The sequence below is a fragment of the Rhinichthys klamathensis genome, unplaced genomic scaffold (genome assembly GCF_029890125.1).
Source record: "Rhinichthys klamathensis goyatoka isolate OS25496 unplaced genomic scaffold, OSU_Roscu_1.1 h1tg000427l_1, whole genome shotgun sequence".
In the NCBI taxonomy this organism is placed as follows: Eukaryota; Metazoa; Chordata; class Actinopteri; order Cypriniformes; family Leuciscidae; genus Rhinichthys; species Rhinichthys klamathensis.
Window position 1 is genome coordinate 93,815 of NW_026606924.1, and position 17,622 is coordinate 111,436.

Below are 17,622 nucleotides of genomic sequence, written 5' to 3' on the forward strand. Positions count from 1 at the left end.
CAGATGTATTCATGTTTTATAAACTAACAAAAAAAGAAACAGAAAACAGCAGGATTGCATATAACAAGATTTTCCACAGAGAGACAAATTCTAACAAAAAGTAACAATGTTTTAATGTCTGCATTCCAGCCAATAACAATAAAGTATTTAGACAGAGGAAATAAAGACACGTTTTTTCTGAAACATCAGCAGCAGAAGATGATGATATTATTTCAGTGGGATAATGAGAGTCCAACAACCGTAACTAACATTAGACTTCAGGGGAATGAAAGCACTTTATATGAGCACTTTAATGCAGGGTGGTCAGAGTCTTCATCTCGTCTCTGTTGTGCATGTCTGCTGTAGTCTCCTCCTCACCACCAGGGGTCTCAGCTCTTGTCCCGTCCCCTTTGCGACTCAGCTTGACGGACAGCTTGGTGAAAACGGAGCTCTCTGCGTTAGATCCGCGGCTGGACCTGGTGCGGCTGGAGACTGACTCCGAGTTGGTTCCTTCAAAGAGTTTGGCCATGAAGCCCAGACCAGCCTGACGGATGTGAGAGCTGCCGGTAAACACGTACAGGACGGGGTTCACGCTGCTGCTCATAAATGCGAACGCTGTCACGTTGGGACGGGCCACTTTTGCTGCTTTTAAGAGAGAAGGGGAGTCCTGCATCATGCCGATCACCTGTAGGAACAGACCAACAAGAAAGAGAAATGTGCTGACATAAAATGTGAGAAAATTGAACCTTAATGTTCATACTTTATATTTCACACACAAGAAAACCATGCATTGGCAAGAATGGAAGGCTGAGCCTTCTGGATAGTGTATTAAAAATGATCAAAGTAAATGCTGTTTTTAACAATTTATGCACTAATTTGCATAGCGCAGATGTATTTAATGTAAAAAAAAGAAAACATTTTTTTTGCTTTGACAGCATAAAAACACATTAGTAAACTGACCTCACAAATAGTGATTTTGTCTTTAGTCTTTTTTAAATGATTTGCCTCGTGTCACATACATAACCAATAAATGGTGACCTTTAAGCCAATCATCAAGTCAAGCGTGTTTGTGGACAACAGGTGAAATGAATCCAGATAGCACATGTACATCTTTAAGATAAGATGTCTTTTAAATAATATATTATAACTTCTGACAGAAAAAAAAGACATATTGCAGATGAGAAAACACTCTAAAAAATACATATTCCAGATAAAAACACATATCAAATCGTCATCTCTGCAATATATGTTGTATGTTGAAAATTTTGAAATTGAGTCAAAATATCGTTGAACATGTAAGTAGTCATGTTTATTCTAATGCCTGATCTGTGATCAGTGATTTCTGAGGTAATTATTCAAGTTCAGACAGATTATCTCTCAAAATATTGGTGAATACTGCTTATGCATCAGTAAATCAAGCCAGTGACTAAACAATCAACTTCACGTCGTTTCTCTTAGTAGGATGACGCTCCCTTTCCAATTGCCCAAGCTATCAATCAAACAATGCGAGTTTATCTGGACACTTGCCAAAACTCGTTAAAATCAATCATCACAAAATCATGATGCTGCTACAATGTACAGTACAACGAAGCTCTTACTGTATTTGCATCGTGTTTGCATTGTTATTCGGTGAAAGCCAGAGGTGTAATTTTCATACAGCTCAATGCTCATCACTGCAACCTTTTATTTGATGGGAATAGATCATTATGATCAATACTTTTCACGCTTCCTTATAATCTCGATAGCTGTAATAGTTAAAACGTAGTAAAAGTTTTAGAGAGAGTTCCACATGTAATGCTAGCTACTTCATATGCAAACGTGTCAGCCAATCACAGCAGTGGGCGTTTACACTGAAGTCTCACAGCAGCCAATCACAGCACTGGGCGTTTACACTGAAGTCTCACTGCAGCCAATCACAGCAGTGGGCGTTTACACTGAAGTCTCACAGCAGCCAATCACAGCAGTGGGTGTTTACACTGAAGTCTCACAGCAGCCAATCACAGCAGTGGGCGTTTACACTGCAGTCTCACAGCAGCCAATCACAGCAGTGGGTGTTTACACTGAAGTCTCACAGCAGCCAATCACAGCAGTGGGTGTTTACACTGAAGTCTCAGCAGCCAATCACAGCAGTGGGTGTTTACACTGAAGTCTCACAGCAGCCAATCACAGCAGTGGGTGTTTACACTGAGGTCTCACACAGCCAATCACAGCAGTGGGTGTTTACACTGAAGTCTCACAGCAGCCAATCACAGCAGTTGGTGTTTACACTGAAGTCTCACAGCAGCCAATCACAGCAGTGGGTGTTTACACTGAAGTCTCAGCAGCCAATCACAGCAGTGGGTGTTTACACTGAAGTCTCACACAGCCAATCACAGCAGTGGGTGTTTACACTGAAGTCTCACACAGCCAATCACAGCAGTGGGCGTTTACACTGAAGTCTCACAGCCAATCACAGCAGTGGGTGTTTACACTGAAGTCTCACATCAGCCAATCACAGCAGTGGGCGTTTACACTGAAGTCTCACAGCCAATCACAGCAGTGGGCGTTTACACTGAAGTCTCACAGCCAATCACAGCAGTGGGCGTTTACACTGAAGTCTCACAGCCAATCACAGCAGTGGGCGTTTACACTGAAGTCTCACAGCCAATCACAGCAGTTGGTGTTTACACTGAAGTCTCACAGCCAATCACAGCAGTGGGCGTTCACACTGAAGTCTCACACAGACAAACACAGCAGTGGGCGTTTACACTGAAGTCTCACAGCCAATCACAGCAGTGTGAGTTTAACACTTCTTCAGTGTTATTTTAGCTTTCTGTAGAGTGGGACCATATGTACTCTGAGCAGAGTTAATTTAACTCTGTGGATTTTGCGGTGTAGTTCTTTTTTTATCGTCACTGTAACACATATTTTCTTATTTTGAATAATAATCAAGTGTTCTAAAATAGAAGCAAAAAACATGTGAAAGTATAGGCCTACATATAACATACATGTGTAATTTCAATGATATGGCCTTTGTGCAGATGTTTACAGATCACCATCTTTAAGCATGACTTGGATTCAAATAAAAATTTTAACACTTTACAATAAGAGTGCATATGTAACATTAAGGTTAATACATGCTGAATAGCTTTTGATGCTATGCTACCATTAGCACATTTCATGCACTGTGCTGTTAATATATGAAGTTTGATAGTTGTCTAACAATTTGTATGTTATTATGCTGTTAAGATGAGTTTGCTGTGATACTATTATCTCTTAACGCTGGTTTAATCTTAATTTTGTGTTAAGTTAATGATGCCATGTGTTATGACCTCCTAAAAACTGATAATGTGCAGTGTTATCATAATTGTGATAAATGAAATGTTTTGAGATTGGTATGCACTTTGAGAACAGATTATTTGAGTACAAATTAAATTACGTTCATTCTAAATTTACACGTAATATGATTTATTCCTCATTTTCTTGTTTTTTTTTATTCTTTATTTTTAAGTGTCACACGTACTGATGCAAGCTATCTTGTTTATTGTGTGTACCAGGATGGATATAATGTTTTATGCCAATTGATGTTCATCTCTTTAATTGTTTTGTCGGCAAAAATAATATGGTTCACTTTGTGTATAAAGAGAATGCAATGTTGTTATATGCAAGTTGGTATGCATTTCATGGTTATTTTGTGCAACATTGAATGTTTCTTTTACACTGAGATTGAGGTAAACGCAACAAGTGTTTGTGTCTGTTCTTTGAAATATCTATGTTTCCTTTTTCAGGGAGACTACATTGACAACCATATATAAACATTAATCACGCTACCAATTTAGTCAGAGTGGAATTTGAATTTCGGAAAAAAATACAGGCTATTTACTTTGTGTAAAAATACATACAATACAATTCAAATGTAAATATGCAGTGTTTATGGTTTATGGCCCACACGACTGAACTTGGGTATCAGAATGATCCCAGAGCTTCCTAGTGGTAAATGTGACGTATTTACGATAATTGCGATGGCATCATACAGTGGGGTGTTACTCACCTGTAAAATGTTGATCAGGTGATACGGCAGCCAGAAGACGGTAAAAGCAGCGATGATGAGGAGGATGAGGAAGTTTCCTCTTCCTTTGCGCTGGAACATGGTGCTACGCAGCCGGCAGATCACTGAGATATAGCAGAACAGGATGAAGGTGAAGGGCAGAAGGAAACCCAGCAGAGTCTCACACAGGTACTGGAAGATTTCATGAGTGCTGCTCTCCCAGTGGTACGGTGTACACAGGTAGATGAGCCCACCTGGACGGAGCGGCTTCACGATACTGTCGGTACAGAGCAAATGAAAGAGGTCAACATTTAAAGAGAGAGAGAGAGATAAGTCACAGGAGACGGTTTAAATGATGGCTATGTGTACAGATATTGGAATTGTGGCCGCCTCTGAAATGGGTCAAATCAAGAAAAAAGTGATGCCAAAAATAGAAAATAGAATTAAATTTGTAAAATGCTAAGTAAACTTAATTCATTTGTGTTGAGGCTACATGAATAAGTGTTTTTGCATTTGTTGCAAGTTTTGTCCACAGACACATTACAATCAACATGAAGAAATCTCACAGTGAAATAAGCAGCTGTGAAACATAAGACACACCGTTGTTTTGTGAGATTAGAAATTTATCTATGCATCATCTTTTTACTTGTTTTATTCCTTTTACAACTGGTTTTAATTGTCTTGCTTTTATTTTGTGATTATTTTCATTCATTTCTGCGTAAAGCACTTTGAATTACAGTGAATGAAATGTGCTAAATAAACTTGCCTTGCCTTGCATTTAGTGAAAATAGGCACCGTATTTAACTGACATTTCAAAGCCATTTTGTTACGTTGGTTTTTGTGGTTACCATTGAGCTGAAGAGTAGAGCGTGTGGTTAGGCTCTGTGGCCACATTAGATTCAACTATGCTGTATGTTCCTCTTCATAAGCAACTGAGTTTATGCCATGCAGCAAAAAATTCTTACTGAATATACTTGCATACTGCAAGGGATACTTTTAGCATGTGAGCAAGTTGTCATGGTTTGGGTTTTGTTTCTTGTTCCTGGTTCCTGGTTCTTGTCTGTCATGTGATCCCCTGTTCTAGTCATGTGATCTTGCCTTGTGTTCCCTTGTCTGTTGTGTCATGTTGTCATTGGTTAAATGTTCACAGGTGTCCCTTGTCTCGTCGTTAGTCCAGTATGTATTTACTGGTGCGTTCTATTATTGTCAACGAACCGACTCGGCCCTCGGATATGATGCCATTTCCACACTTCAAGCGTTCTGGTATGTTTTGTGCATCCGAGTCGGAGAAAAAAACACGGACGCCACCCGGAAAGCTGTTGCTATGGTAGCACTGGCCGAGTACCAGGCGCTTATCAAAACTCAGCCATTTGAACTTCTAAAATTTTCACTTTATTTCATGTTTTAGTTTATCTTCTGTTAGCAACGCTAGCCACGTTAGTAACACCCGTTTGAAACAAGGCTTCATTCAATATTGCACTCACAACAAGACCGATTCCCATTCCCACAGGCAGTGATACGGACGCAGTAAGTATATTGCAGTAATACGAGTGATTAAAATCTTCATTTAAACAACCAAAGCGGTCCAAAAACAATGAAAACAATTCATACTAAGTCACACAGGGCGCGGCCATCTTGGATTCCGTATCAGAATTCTTGCTCGGTGTCCTCACGGTTGTCTGAAATCCGATGGGGAAAATCCGAGGAAAGGGGGCGTGTTGGTGCGTGTTGCTAGGCAACGTCTGTCTTCCTCGGAACTCCGACGCGGATAAATAATAGAACGCACCATAAGCCCTGTGTCTAGTTCAGTGTTTGTGAGTTCTTGATGTTGTTATTGGATGTTGGTTGTTCCGTTCCCGAGTCCTGTTCCCGAATCTGAGTTTGTAAAGTCTGGAGTTTGTTTAATAAAGTGTGCTGCAGATTCACCATTTTGTTTATTTAACCACGCAATGACGTCACGTATATGCAATTATTAAAGCGCACAATCATGATGTGAAACGCATATAAAGTGAATAAGCGAAATAGTTAATTTCATCCTCTCATTCGAGTCAACTGCACATGCTCATATCAGCAGCTCGTCTGTTCTTCAGTCAGAGTCTGAACTGATTCCAGTGTACTGGTGCAAATGTACCTATACCACGCATTTTATTTATCTTGCCATTTAAACGGCAAAAAAATGTTTTGTGTGCATATGATACGCACTTCATGGCGTGTAATACGCATCATTTACAGTCCACGTATAGTGATGGGCGCTTTCAAAACACGCTCCGCTGAATTACATTTAGGGAAAATTCACAGAATATGTCAAATAAACGTGTCTGATCACACTGAATTAAGATGAATTTTACTCATCAGTTCAATTAATCGAGTTTAAGTTCAAATGAATCAACTGTTTGATAATTTTATTAAACTAGTCCAAAGGCTTAGCGATTTTTGAGAGTACCTGAGAAGTTAGGATTAATTACTGCATACTGTATAGGCCTTTAGGTTTACAGTCTTTAAATTCATTGCCCAGAATTATTCAGTAAACACATTTTGGCAACAGAAGAGCTGTTCCTGCCATACACACTTGCTAAGAACACAGGAAGCAGTTCAGATAGTCAAGTAATCAATTCTGTGACCTATTTTGTACATTTCTGACAACTTGAGCACTTTTGAGGAAGGTTTGAAATCTCTAGATATCACATTTGTCCGTGTGCCAATTGCATTTTTTCAGTGGAGAACAAATAATGTTTTTTTGACAGTAACTGTAACGAAACCCCAGGCATGTTGGGGCCCGTAGTGACTGCCTGTGTCGCCTGAAGGATGGGCCGCCCTGTACATCATCTATGGGTGGCAGGTCTTTCTCTGTTATAGCCCCCAAGCTTTGGAACTCTCTTCCGTTGGCTCTCAGGACAACAACCACAGTGCATGTATTTAAGTATAAACTCAAAACACATTTGTTCTTATCAGGCATGAAATGTTAATCTGACATAACACAGTCACAATGTTAACCTAGGTTCCAATAATTCTATTGCATCTTCACTCCAACTGCCCACTATGTTGTCTGTAATTAATGTTCTTTGCCCTGTTTTATGTTTGTATTGTAAATGTAATGTGATTTGCAACTGCAATTGCTCATTACTTGGACTGGGCAAATGCCCATTGTCTGTCTATCTATGTGTAAACTGCTTGTTATCTACTGTCAATGTGAAGCGTCCTTGAGCTTGGGAAAGGCGCTATAGAAATTCAATTAAACTTATTATTACATGATACATTTTTTGGGGTTGTTTTTTTGCAATTAATCCCTGCACATGTACTTTTGTCTGCCTGTTACATGTTTTATATTGTGGAGAAGTGTTTTTTGAATATTTCATTGATTCATAGCACTTGCACCCAGATTTAGAATGAAATCATTCTGCTTTTACAAATGCATTAAAGGCCCCTTCCGATGGATCACTGATTATTACAGTAGCACCTCATTGCAGTACACGAGATCCAGGGGCGGAGTTGGATCCAGATCTAAGGGGTGGAGATGGGTAGGATTAGGGGTGGGTTTAGGGATCAGGGGGCGGAGATGGGTAGGTTTAGGGCTGTGGTTAGGGATCAGGGGGCGGAGATGGGTAGGATTAGGGGTGTGGTTAGGGATCAGGGGGCAGAGATGGGTAGGATTAGGGGTAGGGTTAGGGATCAGGGGGCGGAGATGGGTAGGATTAGGGGTGTGTTTAGGGATCAGGGGGCGGAGATGGGTAGGTTTAGGGGTGTGGTTAGGGATCAGGGGGCGGAGATGGGTAGGATTAGGGGTGTGGTTAGGGATCAGGGGGCAGAGATGGGTAGGATTAGGGGTAGGGTTAGGGATCAGGGGGCGGAGATGGGTAGGATTAGGGGTGGGGTTTGGGATCAGGGGGCAGAGATGGGTAGGTTTAGGGGTGTGTTTAGGGATCAGGGGGCGGAGATGGGTAGGTTTAGGGGTGTGGTTAGGGATCAGGGGGTGGAGATGGGTAGGTTTAGGGGTGTGGTTAGGGATCAGGGGGCGGAGATGGGTAGGTTTAGGGGTGTGGTTAGGGATCAGGGGTGGAGATGGGTAGGTTTAGATATAAGTAAGATATATCCAGATCCAACTCCTCACCCTGGATTTCGTGTTCTGCAGTGAGGACCATCTCGATTATCATGACATCACCGCGGACTTCAGCTTCTCATCACATCTTCTGTCCAATCAAATGCTCTCAAGAATCTAAAGCATCAAAAAAAAGCCTTGCCAAAGCACGGAGCAATATGGGTTGGAGATGTGAGTTCGGTTGCTCAAACGCTCAAGTTTTATTCAGTTTCCCAACTGTACGCTGGTTAAGAATGAAATGGCTAGAATTTATTCACACCTCTACTATTGAATCCAACATATCATCAGCGCAAGTATGACTTACAGTCTGTGAAGTAAACTAAACGCTATTGGCTATTTGAAAAGGGGAGGAGCCATTCAATATGTCCCGCCTTAGCTTCCTGTTTCAGTGGAAATTACGTCAACGCATCAAACAAAGCTGCGTGATTCAAGGCACTTCAGTGGGCCTGATGCATAAGGGAAGCGATTGAAACCAATGGAGTTCCTGGTTTGTCGATATAGCGACATCTAGCGTCTTAATAGCGCATAACCCTTCTTCAGTTTTGAATGCCTTGGAAGTGAGAATGTCAACTTTTGTGTTGGACAATCGGATCTATCATAATATTGTTCTTTCATATGAATCTGCAGTGCTGAGTATCATGCAGCACCCTTTATTTTTACAATAGCATGGCTTCGTGTTATTGCTTAATTCAAAGTGTGATGTGTGTTGTAGTTATGTTGTGTTGTGTTGTTGTAGTGACTGGAACAAAATCTCTCGGACTCACCGATAGAACGGCATGGGCAAAGCCATCAGAAAAGCCATCACCCAGATGCCCAACATGACAGACAGGAGCCTTCTCTTGGTCCTCAATCTCTGAGACAGAAACGGCTTTGTGACGGCCAGCCAGCGGTCCATGCTCATCAGACAGATCAGGTAGATTGAGGCGTACATGTTGACGCAACACAGGTAATGGATCGTCTTACAGACGGTGCTGCCAAACTCCCAGCCACTATTTCCCGCCAGGTACCGGAGGAACAGCGGTGCGCTCAGGAGCACCAGCGCATCAGCCACGGCCAGATTCAGAATCAGCAGACAGGTGACGGAGCGCACACGGACCCGGCACAGGACCGACCACACTACGAACAGGTTGCCAGGGAAACCAAACACGAAGGCGATGACCAGGATTGCAATCCCGATCTGATGGGAGAGGGATAGTGTGGAAGGCGAGGGGGGCACAATGACAGATGGAGGTGTTCCAGATACGACTGGGCTCTCCGCAGGAACAAAAGTGGCCATTTGATTCAAAGTTGATTGTTGCTTCTTGTGTTTGCTTGAAATTCAAAATAATGCCAAGATCACTTTCCCTTTTGCCTGCAAAGAAACGATAAACAAACGCACATATAAAAAATACACTGGGAAAAATATGTATAGCTTATAAATACAGTTAGTTCCAACGTGTTTAAACTGGATCTGGACTAAAGAGGTCCAATAAGTGTATGCCAAGTGATTACTATTGACATATTGAAATATGATGATAATTATTTGATTGCCATTGGTTCCATCCGTCCATCCCAGATTGCAACATTGTGTCGGCCCAGATCCGGCCCACATCTGGCACATGTGGAAGGATGATCTGGCCCACAAGCAGGCCAGAGCAATGCCACATGTCAGCCAAGAGCAAATATATATGTATAATCATCTCAGCCTTAACAAACCTGTTAACAAGCAGAATAACTGAAAGAAAGAAGAAAACAGAAAAAGAGACGACCAGAAATACAAGAACTACAACTGATTTCCAGCCACAGCCTTAGATTAAATCAACTGACGATACAAGAAATACATTAAATCTCGCAAGATCTCAGCAGAGGAGGATTAAACAACTCCGCAAACAGCATTACAGGCTTGTTAAGGCTGAGATTGCTATACAAAGATTTTGTGGCTCAGATGAGGTCCACTTCTGGTTTATTTCTTTGCTCATGGATGACATGTGGCATTGCTATGGCCTGCTTGTGGCCTAGATCTGGCAAACAGGAGTGAGCCACCCAAGGGCCGTCATTCCACGCGGCATGTGGGCCAGATCCTCATTCCACATGTGCCAGATGTGGGCCGGATCTGGGCAGACTCCATGTTGCTATCTGGGATCCATCCATCCATCCATGCATCTGTATAAATAGTCTTGTGCTGTGTTTGCAGTAGTGGTGATAATATTGCCCAACACAAAGAGCAGTTCCTTTTTTCGTTTGCAGGAAAACACTTTTAATCGTATTGTCAGTTGGGGCGTATTCTTGCTTCGGGTACGGCACAACAACACAATGCAGGGTTTTGGAGATTTGTTTTAAATGTTTACCTTCTCTGACTTCACCCACCCAACTTAATGCTACACTCTGGGGTGGCAGTGGCTCAGTGGTTCATGTAGGTTGTCTACAAACCGGAAGGTTGGTGGTCCAATCCCCAGTTCCACCTGGCCAAGTGTCGAGGTGTCCATGACCAAGACACCTAACCCCAGCTGCTCCCGACGAGCTGGATGGCGCCTTGTATGGCTGACACCGCCGTCGGTGTATGAATGGGTGAATGTGAGGCAAAATGTAAAGCGCTTTGGCGGCCATTGGGTCTGTGAAAGCGCTATATAAATGCAGTCCATTTACCATTTACTCTGGGGAGGACTGGGACTAGAAAGTGGCCCTGGCCTTGGTCCCCGGTCCGCAATACAAAACACATGACACACCGGCTCATTTTGTGCTGGTAAATCTTTAACACTAAAAATATAAGCAATAAAGAAATATAAATTATATTAGAAATTAATAAAAAAAATATGTTTGTGCTGGCATACTTCTTTGTTATAATTCGCCTAGCCTTTCCTGGTATCCATGGCAAATAGAAATTAGTAGAATTTTGACAGCTCTTTTCAATACAAGGACAGTCAAAATATTACATTTTATATGACACTGTCCTAACAACAGCACACACTTGAGTGAAAGCCACAAGTTTTGACAAGTTTTTGTTCAAGGATGGCAACTTCCCACATTTTTTTATGAATCATTTTCTTACACAAGTGAAATTACTGAAAGTCTATCGGGAAACCAAGTTATTCACAATATGAATGTTTTATATTCACAAAAATTCACTCTTTCTCTTATGGCTGATAATCTCCTGCTATGCAGTAATATGTATTATTATTTTTTATTATTTTTTTTGCTTGTTACTGACAATTAGGAATTACAATGTATTGCATAATAACGACACTGAAATTGGAGAAACTCCCGCTGCCCCAGATGGCCAGTCCTCCCCCCGCAACACTAGTGGCTCGAGAGGCTGAAGCAACACTGAGATACTCAGTGTTGTTTTTTTAGCACTTTTTTTTTACTCAGCAAAGCACAACATGTTGCACTGGTATGTCGCTCAATTACAATATGCTTATGTTGCAGTTCTTGCACCTTTTTATGTTTACGGTGACCTATTTATCTTTTTGTGATTACTGATTATGTTTATTTTGGTTAAAATTTGTGCTAAGTAATTTGTATTTTAATATTTGATATTCTACTAGTTGCCTCTTCTGTGAAATGTTTCCTGCTGATAGGATGTTTTAGACACATGTATTGTCTTCTGACTGACACGATTCTCTGCTCGTGTAGCAATGCTAAATGTTGTAATATTCTTAAAGAAGAACATTTCAAGCATAACCATTATGTGACTATTATAGACTAGAAATAAAATAAAAAAACAGTCACCAAGTCCAATTTACTCTCAAGAAAACAACACCAACATACTTTCTTCTGTACCTTGCACATCATATGAATAGATATATATACACATATAGACATGAAAAAGCCTTACCTCAATGAGAGAGAGCGTATAATCACATGGACTGGTTTGTACTGTAGGTCTTGTAGTATGAAAGCCGCAGCCGAGGATATTAGCGTGGCAGTAGTTGTTTTAGAATCAGTTCTATCCAGTGTCTCAGTTTCCTTATCATTAACATCTTTTAAATAGTGTTTTTTTTTTTAACGTCATGGCTTCCTCTTCACTTGCACGACTTGAGAAACGACCAATTGCCTCAGACAGGAAAGAGAAAAGAACACTTAACACTTACAAAATGTAATTTGCAGTTTCATTTATTATTTTGGTATCTTTTCTTTCTGTTGCATTTGGTCTTCCCAGTTTCCATCTTTTTCCCTCTTCATCCCTATTTCTCTCTGTTTTGAATGGATTTAGACGAGGAGTCCTGTGATCACTGATAATTGCAGTGTACTTCGATTTCCAAACGACTCGCATTGTTTCATAACAGCGGAGAGTGAGCATTTCCACAGACTGTCGTAATCAGAGTGGGACATTTCACTCGCAACATTAGAACAGAAGTGCAGGAGATTTCTGTCCAGTGGCTTCATTTTCACAGATCTACCGGTGCTGAAGTGTTTTCCTTGGATCTGCTGTTCACTGGATTTTGGCTTTATGTGATCTGAATGAAACCGACCAGGCTTTTTGTTTGCAGTGCAGTTGTACATGGAAAGAAATAATACAAAAAACTGCACCAGGTTCCCTTTAAAGGGTTAGTTCACCCAAAAATGAAAACTCTGTCAGTAATTACTCGCCCTCATGTTGTTCCAACCCCGTAAGACTTTCGTTCATCTTCGGAACACAAATTAAGATATTTTTGATTAAATCTGAGAGCTGGATCACTCCTCCATAGGCTTCTTAGGGATTGAAACTTGCCGGCCCAAAAGTTAGTAAAGACATCGTTAAAATAGTCCGAGTGACTACAGTGGCTCAATCTTAAGTTTATCAAGCGACAGGAATACTTTTTGTGCGCAAAAAAACAAACAAAAATAACGACTTTATTCAACTAATCATTTCCTTCTCTGTACGGCCGTGATATTTCACGTAGTGATATTGCGCAAAGCTTCTAGGTTGTACATTTAAGGTGTCAAATGTTCTGGCCATCGGGACAACCGGGAGATTCCCGCGGGCCCGCCGTGCTTTTTGGGCCGATACATCTCATACTTTTATTTTTCTATTTTTGTCTTAACGGCCCATAAAACTCGTACATCGGTGGCCCATTCGTTTTGTTTTGTTTTGCTTAGCTTAATTGGCGGCGCTGGGTTACTTCCAAATATATAACTTACTTTCAAGTATAGAAATTTGTACAATACTCATGAAAGTTTCCTTTATTTTTCAGTGCATTTGTTTTACAATATAGCCTATTGCAATTACTGTCATGGGATTAATATTATATCCAGGGGCGTCACTAGGCCCTTTTTAGGGGGGCTTCAGCCCCCCTAAACTTCTGCCTAGCCCCCCTAAAAATGTGAGATTAATGTAGGCTACACAAATTCGTGTTCGCTTCAGTCTTGTTATAATCAGATTCAGCGCGTTCTTCATCTTCAATCCGCAGCGGCGCCGAGCAGAGAGCACGTCAGAAACAGAGGACAGGGTGTGTGTGTTCATGTGTGTGTTCATCTGAGCCTCATTGGTCTGTCACTGCTCGTCAATGTCAGAATATTTGAGATGACCAATCAAATCAAAGTAGGCGGGCTTTATGTTCACAGACGCTGCTGAGCGCGAATTTTAACAGTGCGACTCGACGCGTACGGTCAAGTGCGAGTCTGCGAGATAAGATGTAAGTAGCTAAACTTAACATTTCATATTTTACTTGTTTTAGGTCATAAATGTTTAACGAATGACAAAAAATAAGCAGGCAAACTAATATAGTTTTGTCTAATTTCGCCATTTTGAACTGAAAATAGGCCTATGTAACGTGACTCATGTAATGTAATAATTAGTTTACAAGAAACATTAACAAAGCCGTTTTCATCATGTTAGGCACAAGATTAATAATGAATGTGTACATATTGAGGATATAATACAAATTGTAGCCTTTAGTAAATTAAAAAAGCTCAGCTTTAGGAGGGGAAGAGAAAGGGACGAAGAGACTGAGAAAAAAAGGAAGAGTGATGGAGATGAGAAGAGAGCAGGTATTGACAAATAATCTGCCCACTGACATGGTTTTAAAGCTATTTCTTATCCTTTTTTTGGTCTTCAAACGTCTTGAAATGCACATATCAGAGAAATAAAAAATTTGAACCCCCTACCAACCTCAAATTTAGGACCTCTGTGATTATAAAGCCCTGTCTACGGCCCTGTATTAGGCATAAGATCAATAATAAATGTGTAGCCTACATATTGTGAATGCATTTAATAAACTTAAATACCTTTAGTAGCTTTCAGTAAATAAACGCGTCTGAGAAAATGATTCATAGGCAAAATCAACCTATCAGTTTACCCTATGTTTACTTTCTTCACTGACAGACAAAAATGAAAAGCCTATATCAGTCAAAGCTCAGCTTTAGGAGGGGAAGAGACAGGGCAAGAGAAAAACAAAGAGAAAAAGAGTGTGATGCTAATGAGGAGAAAAAAATAATCAGCTGCCCACTATCCAAGTTTTTTGGCCTTCAGAACATCTTAAAATGCACATATGTAGATCAGAGAAATCAAAATTTTCTCGGGGAGACCCCGAACCCCCTTATTTGCCTTACCTCACATTTGGGTCGACAGTTATTATAAAACCGTGCCTTTGCATCGTAATGAAAATAGTTAATAGTGATCTTTAGATCCTAAACTAAAGTGTTACATTTTTTTATTTATTTTTTAAAAATCATATTGGGGGCTTAGCCCCCCTAAAATGAAAATCCTAGTGACGCCCCTGATTATATCTATTATTATGTAGTAGTGTAATGAAGACAGACACTGTAATTAAAAGAGGTTTGAATTTTTCTTTGTTCAATTTGCACACTGAAAACTCAACCCCGCCTAGGGCAACCAAAGGGTTAGAGCCGGCCCTGTGTAGAGCGATAGCCGTAACCTGTGCCCATCAAAGCGCTGTGCATCGGCTGCGCTCGAATGTCACCAAAGAAGTGTGTTTTCGGTTGCCAAGGCAAGACAACACTGCACAGATTCCCAAAGAATCAAGCGTTAAGGGACCAGTGGATGGAGTTTGTTTTTCCAGAACATCAACACAGTTGTGCAAGTGTTCTCGTTTGTTCCATGTATTTCGAGGATGATTTTTTTTTATAAACAATGCCCAGTTCGAAGCCGGATTTGCTAATCGTTTAGTTCTCAAGGATGGAGCAGTCCCAACACTAAAGGTTAATGGTCTTGCGTTGGAACCGCAGGCGGTGAGTAGAACTGCTTCATATATCTGTGTGTGTCTATCGGCGTGTAACTTCGGCGTGATTATTTAGCTTCGCCCACACGGCACGCCTCCACCCGCTCGGCTTTTTCCGGAAAGACTCGGTACAGCCTATCATTCTTTTATAAATTTAATAAAACTAAAGACTTTTTGGAGATATGACGGATGCAATATTACTCTATAGGTACTCAAGATTAACATGAGATTGACTGAAACTGAGTGTTTCACCCCCCCTTTAAAATAATGACACCCAATATTTTTTAAGAGTTTCTGCATTGAATCTACATCTCTTTTGCACCTGTAATTAATGTTGAACATTTTTTTAAATTTCATCCAAAAATCTATTGTAATGGCATTGAGTCAATGTTACTGTCAGGGTTCTGTCACTTCTGTCTAGTTTATTTCTTGGTTTTGTGACAGAGCTCTGACACTCCTGATCCTGTCTCTTGTCTGTATGCCTTGTTACACGTGCGGGACATGGTGTTTGGACACGGCACGACAGTGTAGTTTGGTTTCGGTTCTGTGTCGGGATTCAGACATACATGCTCCGCGTGTTTGTATTCTGTCGTGAGCGCACAGGGTGAGCTTTTGCTCGTTCTCGTGCGCTCTATCTTGTTGTTGTGTGTTGTGTAGCACGCAGTTCGTGTTTACATCGGCCTCGTGCTTTCTTGTAATGTTGTCTTGTGCTGTGTAGCACACAGCTTGTGTTTTACACTAGCTGTGTGCTTTCATGTTGTCATGGCTTATGAGTGTTCATTAGCTGCGTGGTCATGTCTCGTTTTGTGTGAGCACATGGTTTGTCATGTGTGTTTCCTTGTACCATGTGCTCTCCTGTTGATTGTCTATCCCATAGATATCCATAATAAAGGCTAGATGTCTTACGGCGGAGTCTCTATCGGCATCACCGGCGGCCATCTTGTCACAGGCAAGCTTTCTGGCGGGCTCTGTGGTGCCTGATGTAAGATGAGTGATCAGCACGAACACAAATACTCTTATCTCGTTGAAATCTTGACGGATTTACAAACGGTTTGGTTTCTTACAAACGTTATTAACGTGGCTATAATTCTGGATGATTATTAATTTATACACTTATTATTCCTAAGTATGCAGTGTCATAACTACATCTCTGACGTTTATAACAAACCAAACCGTTTGAAAATCAGTCGAAAATTGAGCAAGTTATGGTTATTTAAAAAGTACATGCACCAGTAAAATCAATGTTACGAGTGAGCGAGCTGCCTGTGGCAAGATGGCCGCCAGGTGCGGACGTCGACCTCCATTGGCCAGCAGCGCGGACGAGACATCTAGCCTTGATTATGGATATCTATGGTCTATCCCATGTTGTTTCCTGATTATTGATTAATTTGCCACACCTGTCCAGCTTGTTACCTGCTTTATTTGCTCTCCCTATTTATTCTCCTAGTGTTTGCAGTCCTGTGCTGGATCGTCATTAAATGTTACCTTGAGTGTTTCCCTGCTTTAGTAAAGTCGTGTCGAGTTAAGTCTTGCTTGCCTTGTTTTCCCCCACGGGGTAATTTTCGTTTTTATGTTTTTATGTTATTAATAAAGCCCATTATTTCTCCTGCTAGTGATGGTGAAATTAAGCTTTGTGAAGCACTGAGGCTTTCCCCTCAAGTGTATCGTAAATTGGTTCGAAGCTTTTCAACACGGTGCACACTAACGACATCTTGTGGTCAAAAGGTGGAAAAGCTACCTTTCCCAATTTTTTTAATTATTGTTTTATGTCATAAATCATTTTGTGCTATGAAAACCACAAAGCAATAAAAATCATCAGTGTTAGTGTTGATGTTTACACAATGTATGAATTAGTCTATGAATTAATTTATGAAATAATTAATACATAGGACAAATGAACTGTAGGCATACTGTATATAATCAAAATAAAAGAAAGCTATTGTGGAATGGTGAAAGGCTGGGTAGTGAAAGTACTTGTGAACTGGGGAGTTGTGTAATTGAAGAAATTAAAGATTTTTATTAAGGAACAGGACTTGTTCAACAGTGTGAGGGGCCGGCTAAGTCTATTACTTTTTTTATTTACTACTTCCCCTGCCTTTGAGAATATTCTCTCACATGGGACTTGATACGACCTGAAAATGCTGCCAGACTTCCAAACGGCCTCTTTTTACTACCGAAGCGCATGACACTCGAAACCTGCGCAAGGGGTTTGCGCTATTTTTGAATCAGAATATGAAGCAGTCACGTGGTTGTGTGTCGAAACCGGTCGACACGAAGCTTCGGACATTACTGATCACATGGTTATGGCAAGACGAATCAAGCTCCGGTACAGTGGTTTATGTGAGATGTTTCGTTTTTTTTGATACAAGCTTCAAAGCCTC

The 17,622-nt window shown here is 40.9% G+C and overlaps 1 protein-coding gene across 1 annotated transcript; it reads right to left on the bottom strand.

The window, feature by feature from the left end:
* Positions 1-289: 289 nt before the first annotated feature.
* Positions 290-12,303, bottom strand: ltb4r (leukotriene B4 receptor). Its single transcript, XM_056235656.1, has 4 exons — positions 11,917-12,303; positions 8,867-9,412; positions 4,010-4,283; positions 290-664 (listed from the first exon to the last, which is right to left on the bottom strand). Exons 2-4 carry the CDS (start codon positions 9,376-9,378, stop codon positions 290-292), a joined length of 1,161 nt encoding a protein of 386 aa, XP_056091631.1. The 5' UTR covers positions 9,379-9,412; positions 11,917-12,303.
* Positions 12,304-17,622: the final 5,319 nt, after the last annotated feature.

Excerpts from the sequence above, each read along its gene's own strand:
- ltb4r (XM_056235656.1), bottom strand. The coding sequence starts at position 9,378 with ATGGCCACTTTTGTTCCTGCGGAGAGCCCAGTCGTATCTGGAACACCT. Across the intron at positions 4,284-8,866 it reads TTGCCCATGCCGTTCTATCG|TATCGTGAAGCCGCTCCGTC; the intron begins GTGAGTCCGAGA and ends CTGTACCGACAG. Across the intron at positions 665-4,009 it reads ACCTGATCAACATTTTACAG|GTGATCGGCATGATGCAGGA; the intron begins GTGAGTAACACC and ends CTGTTCCTACAG.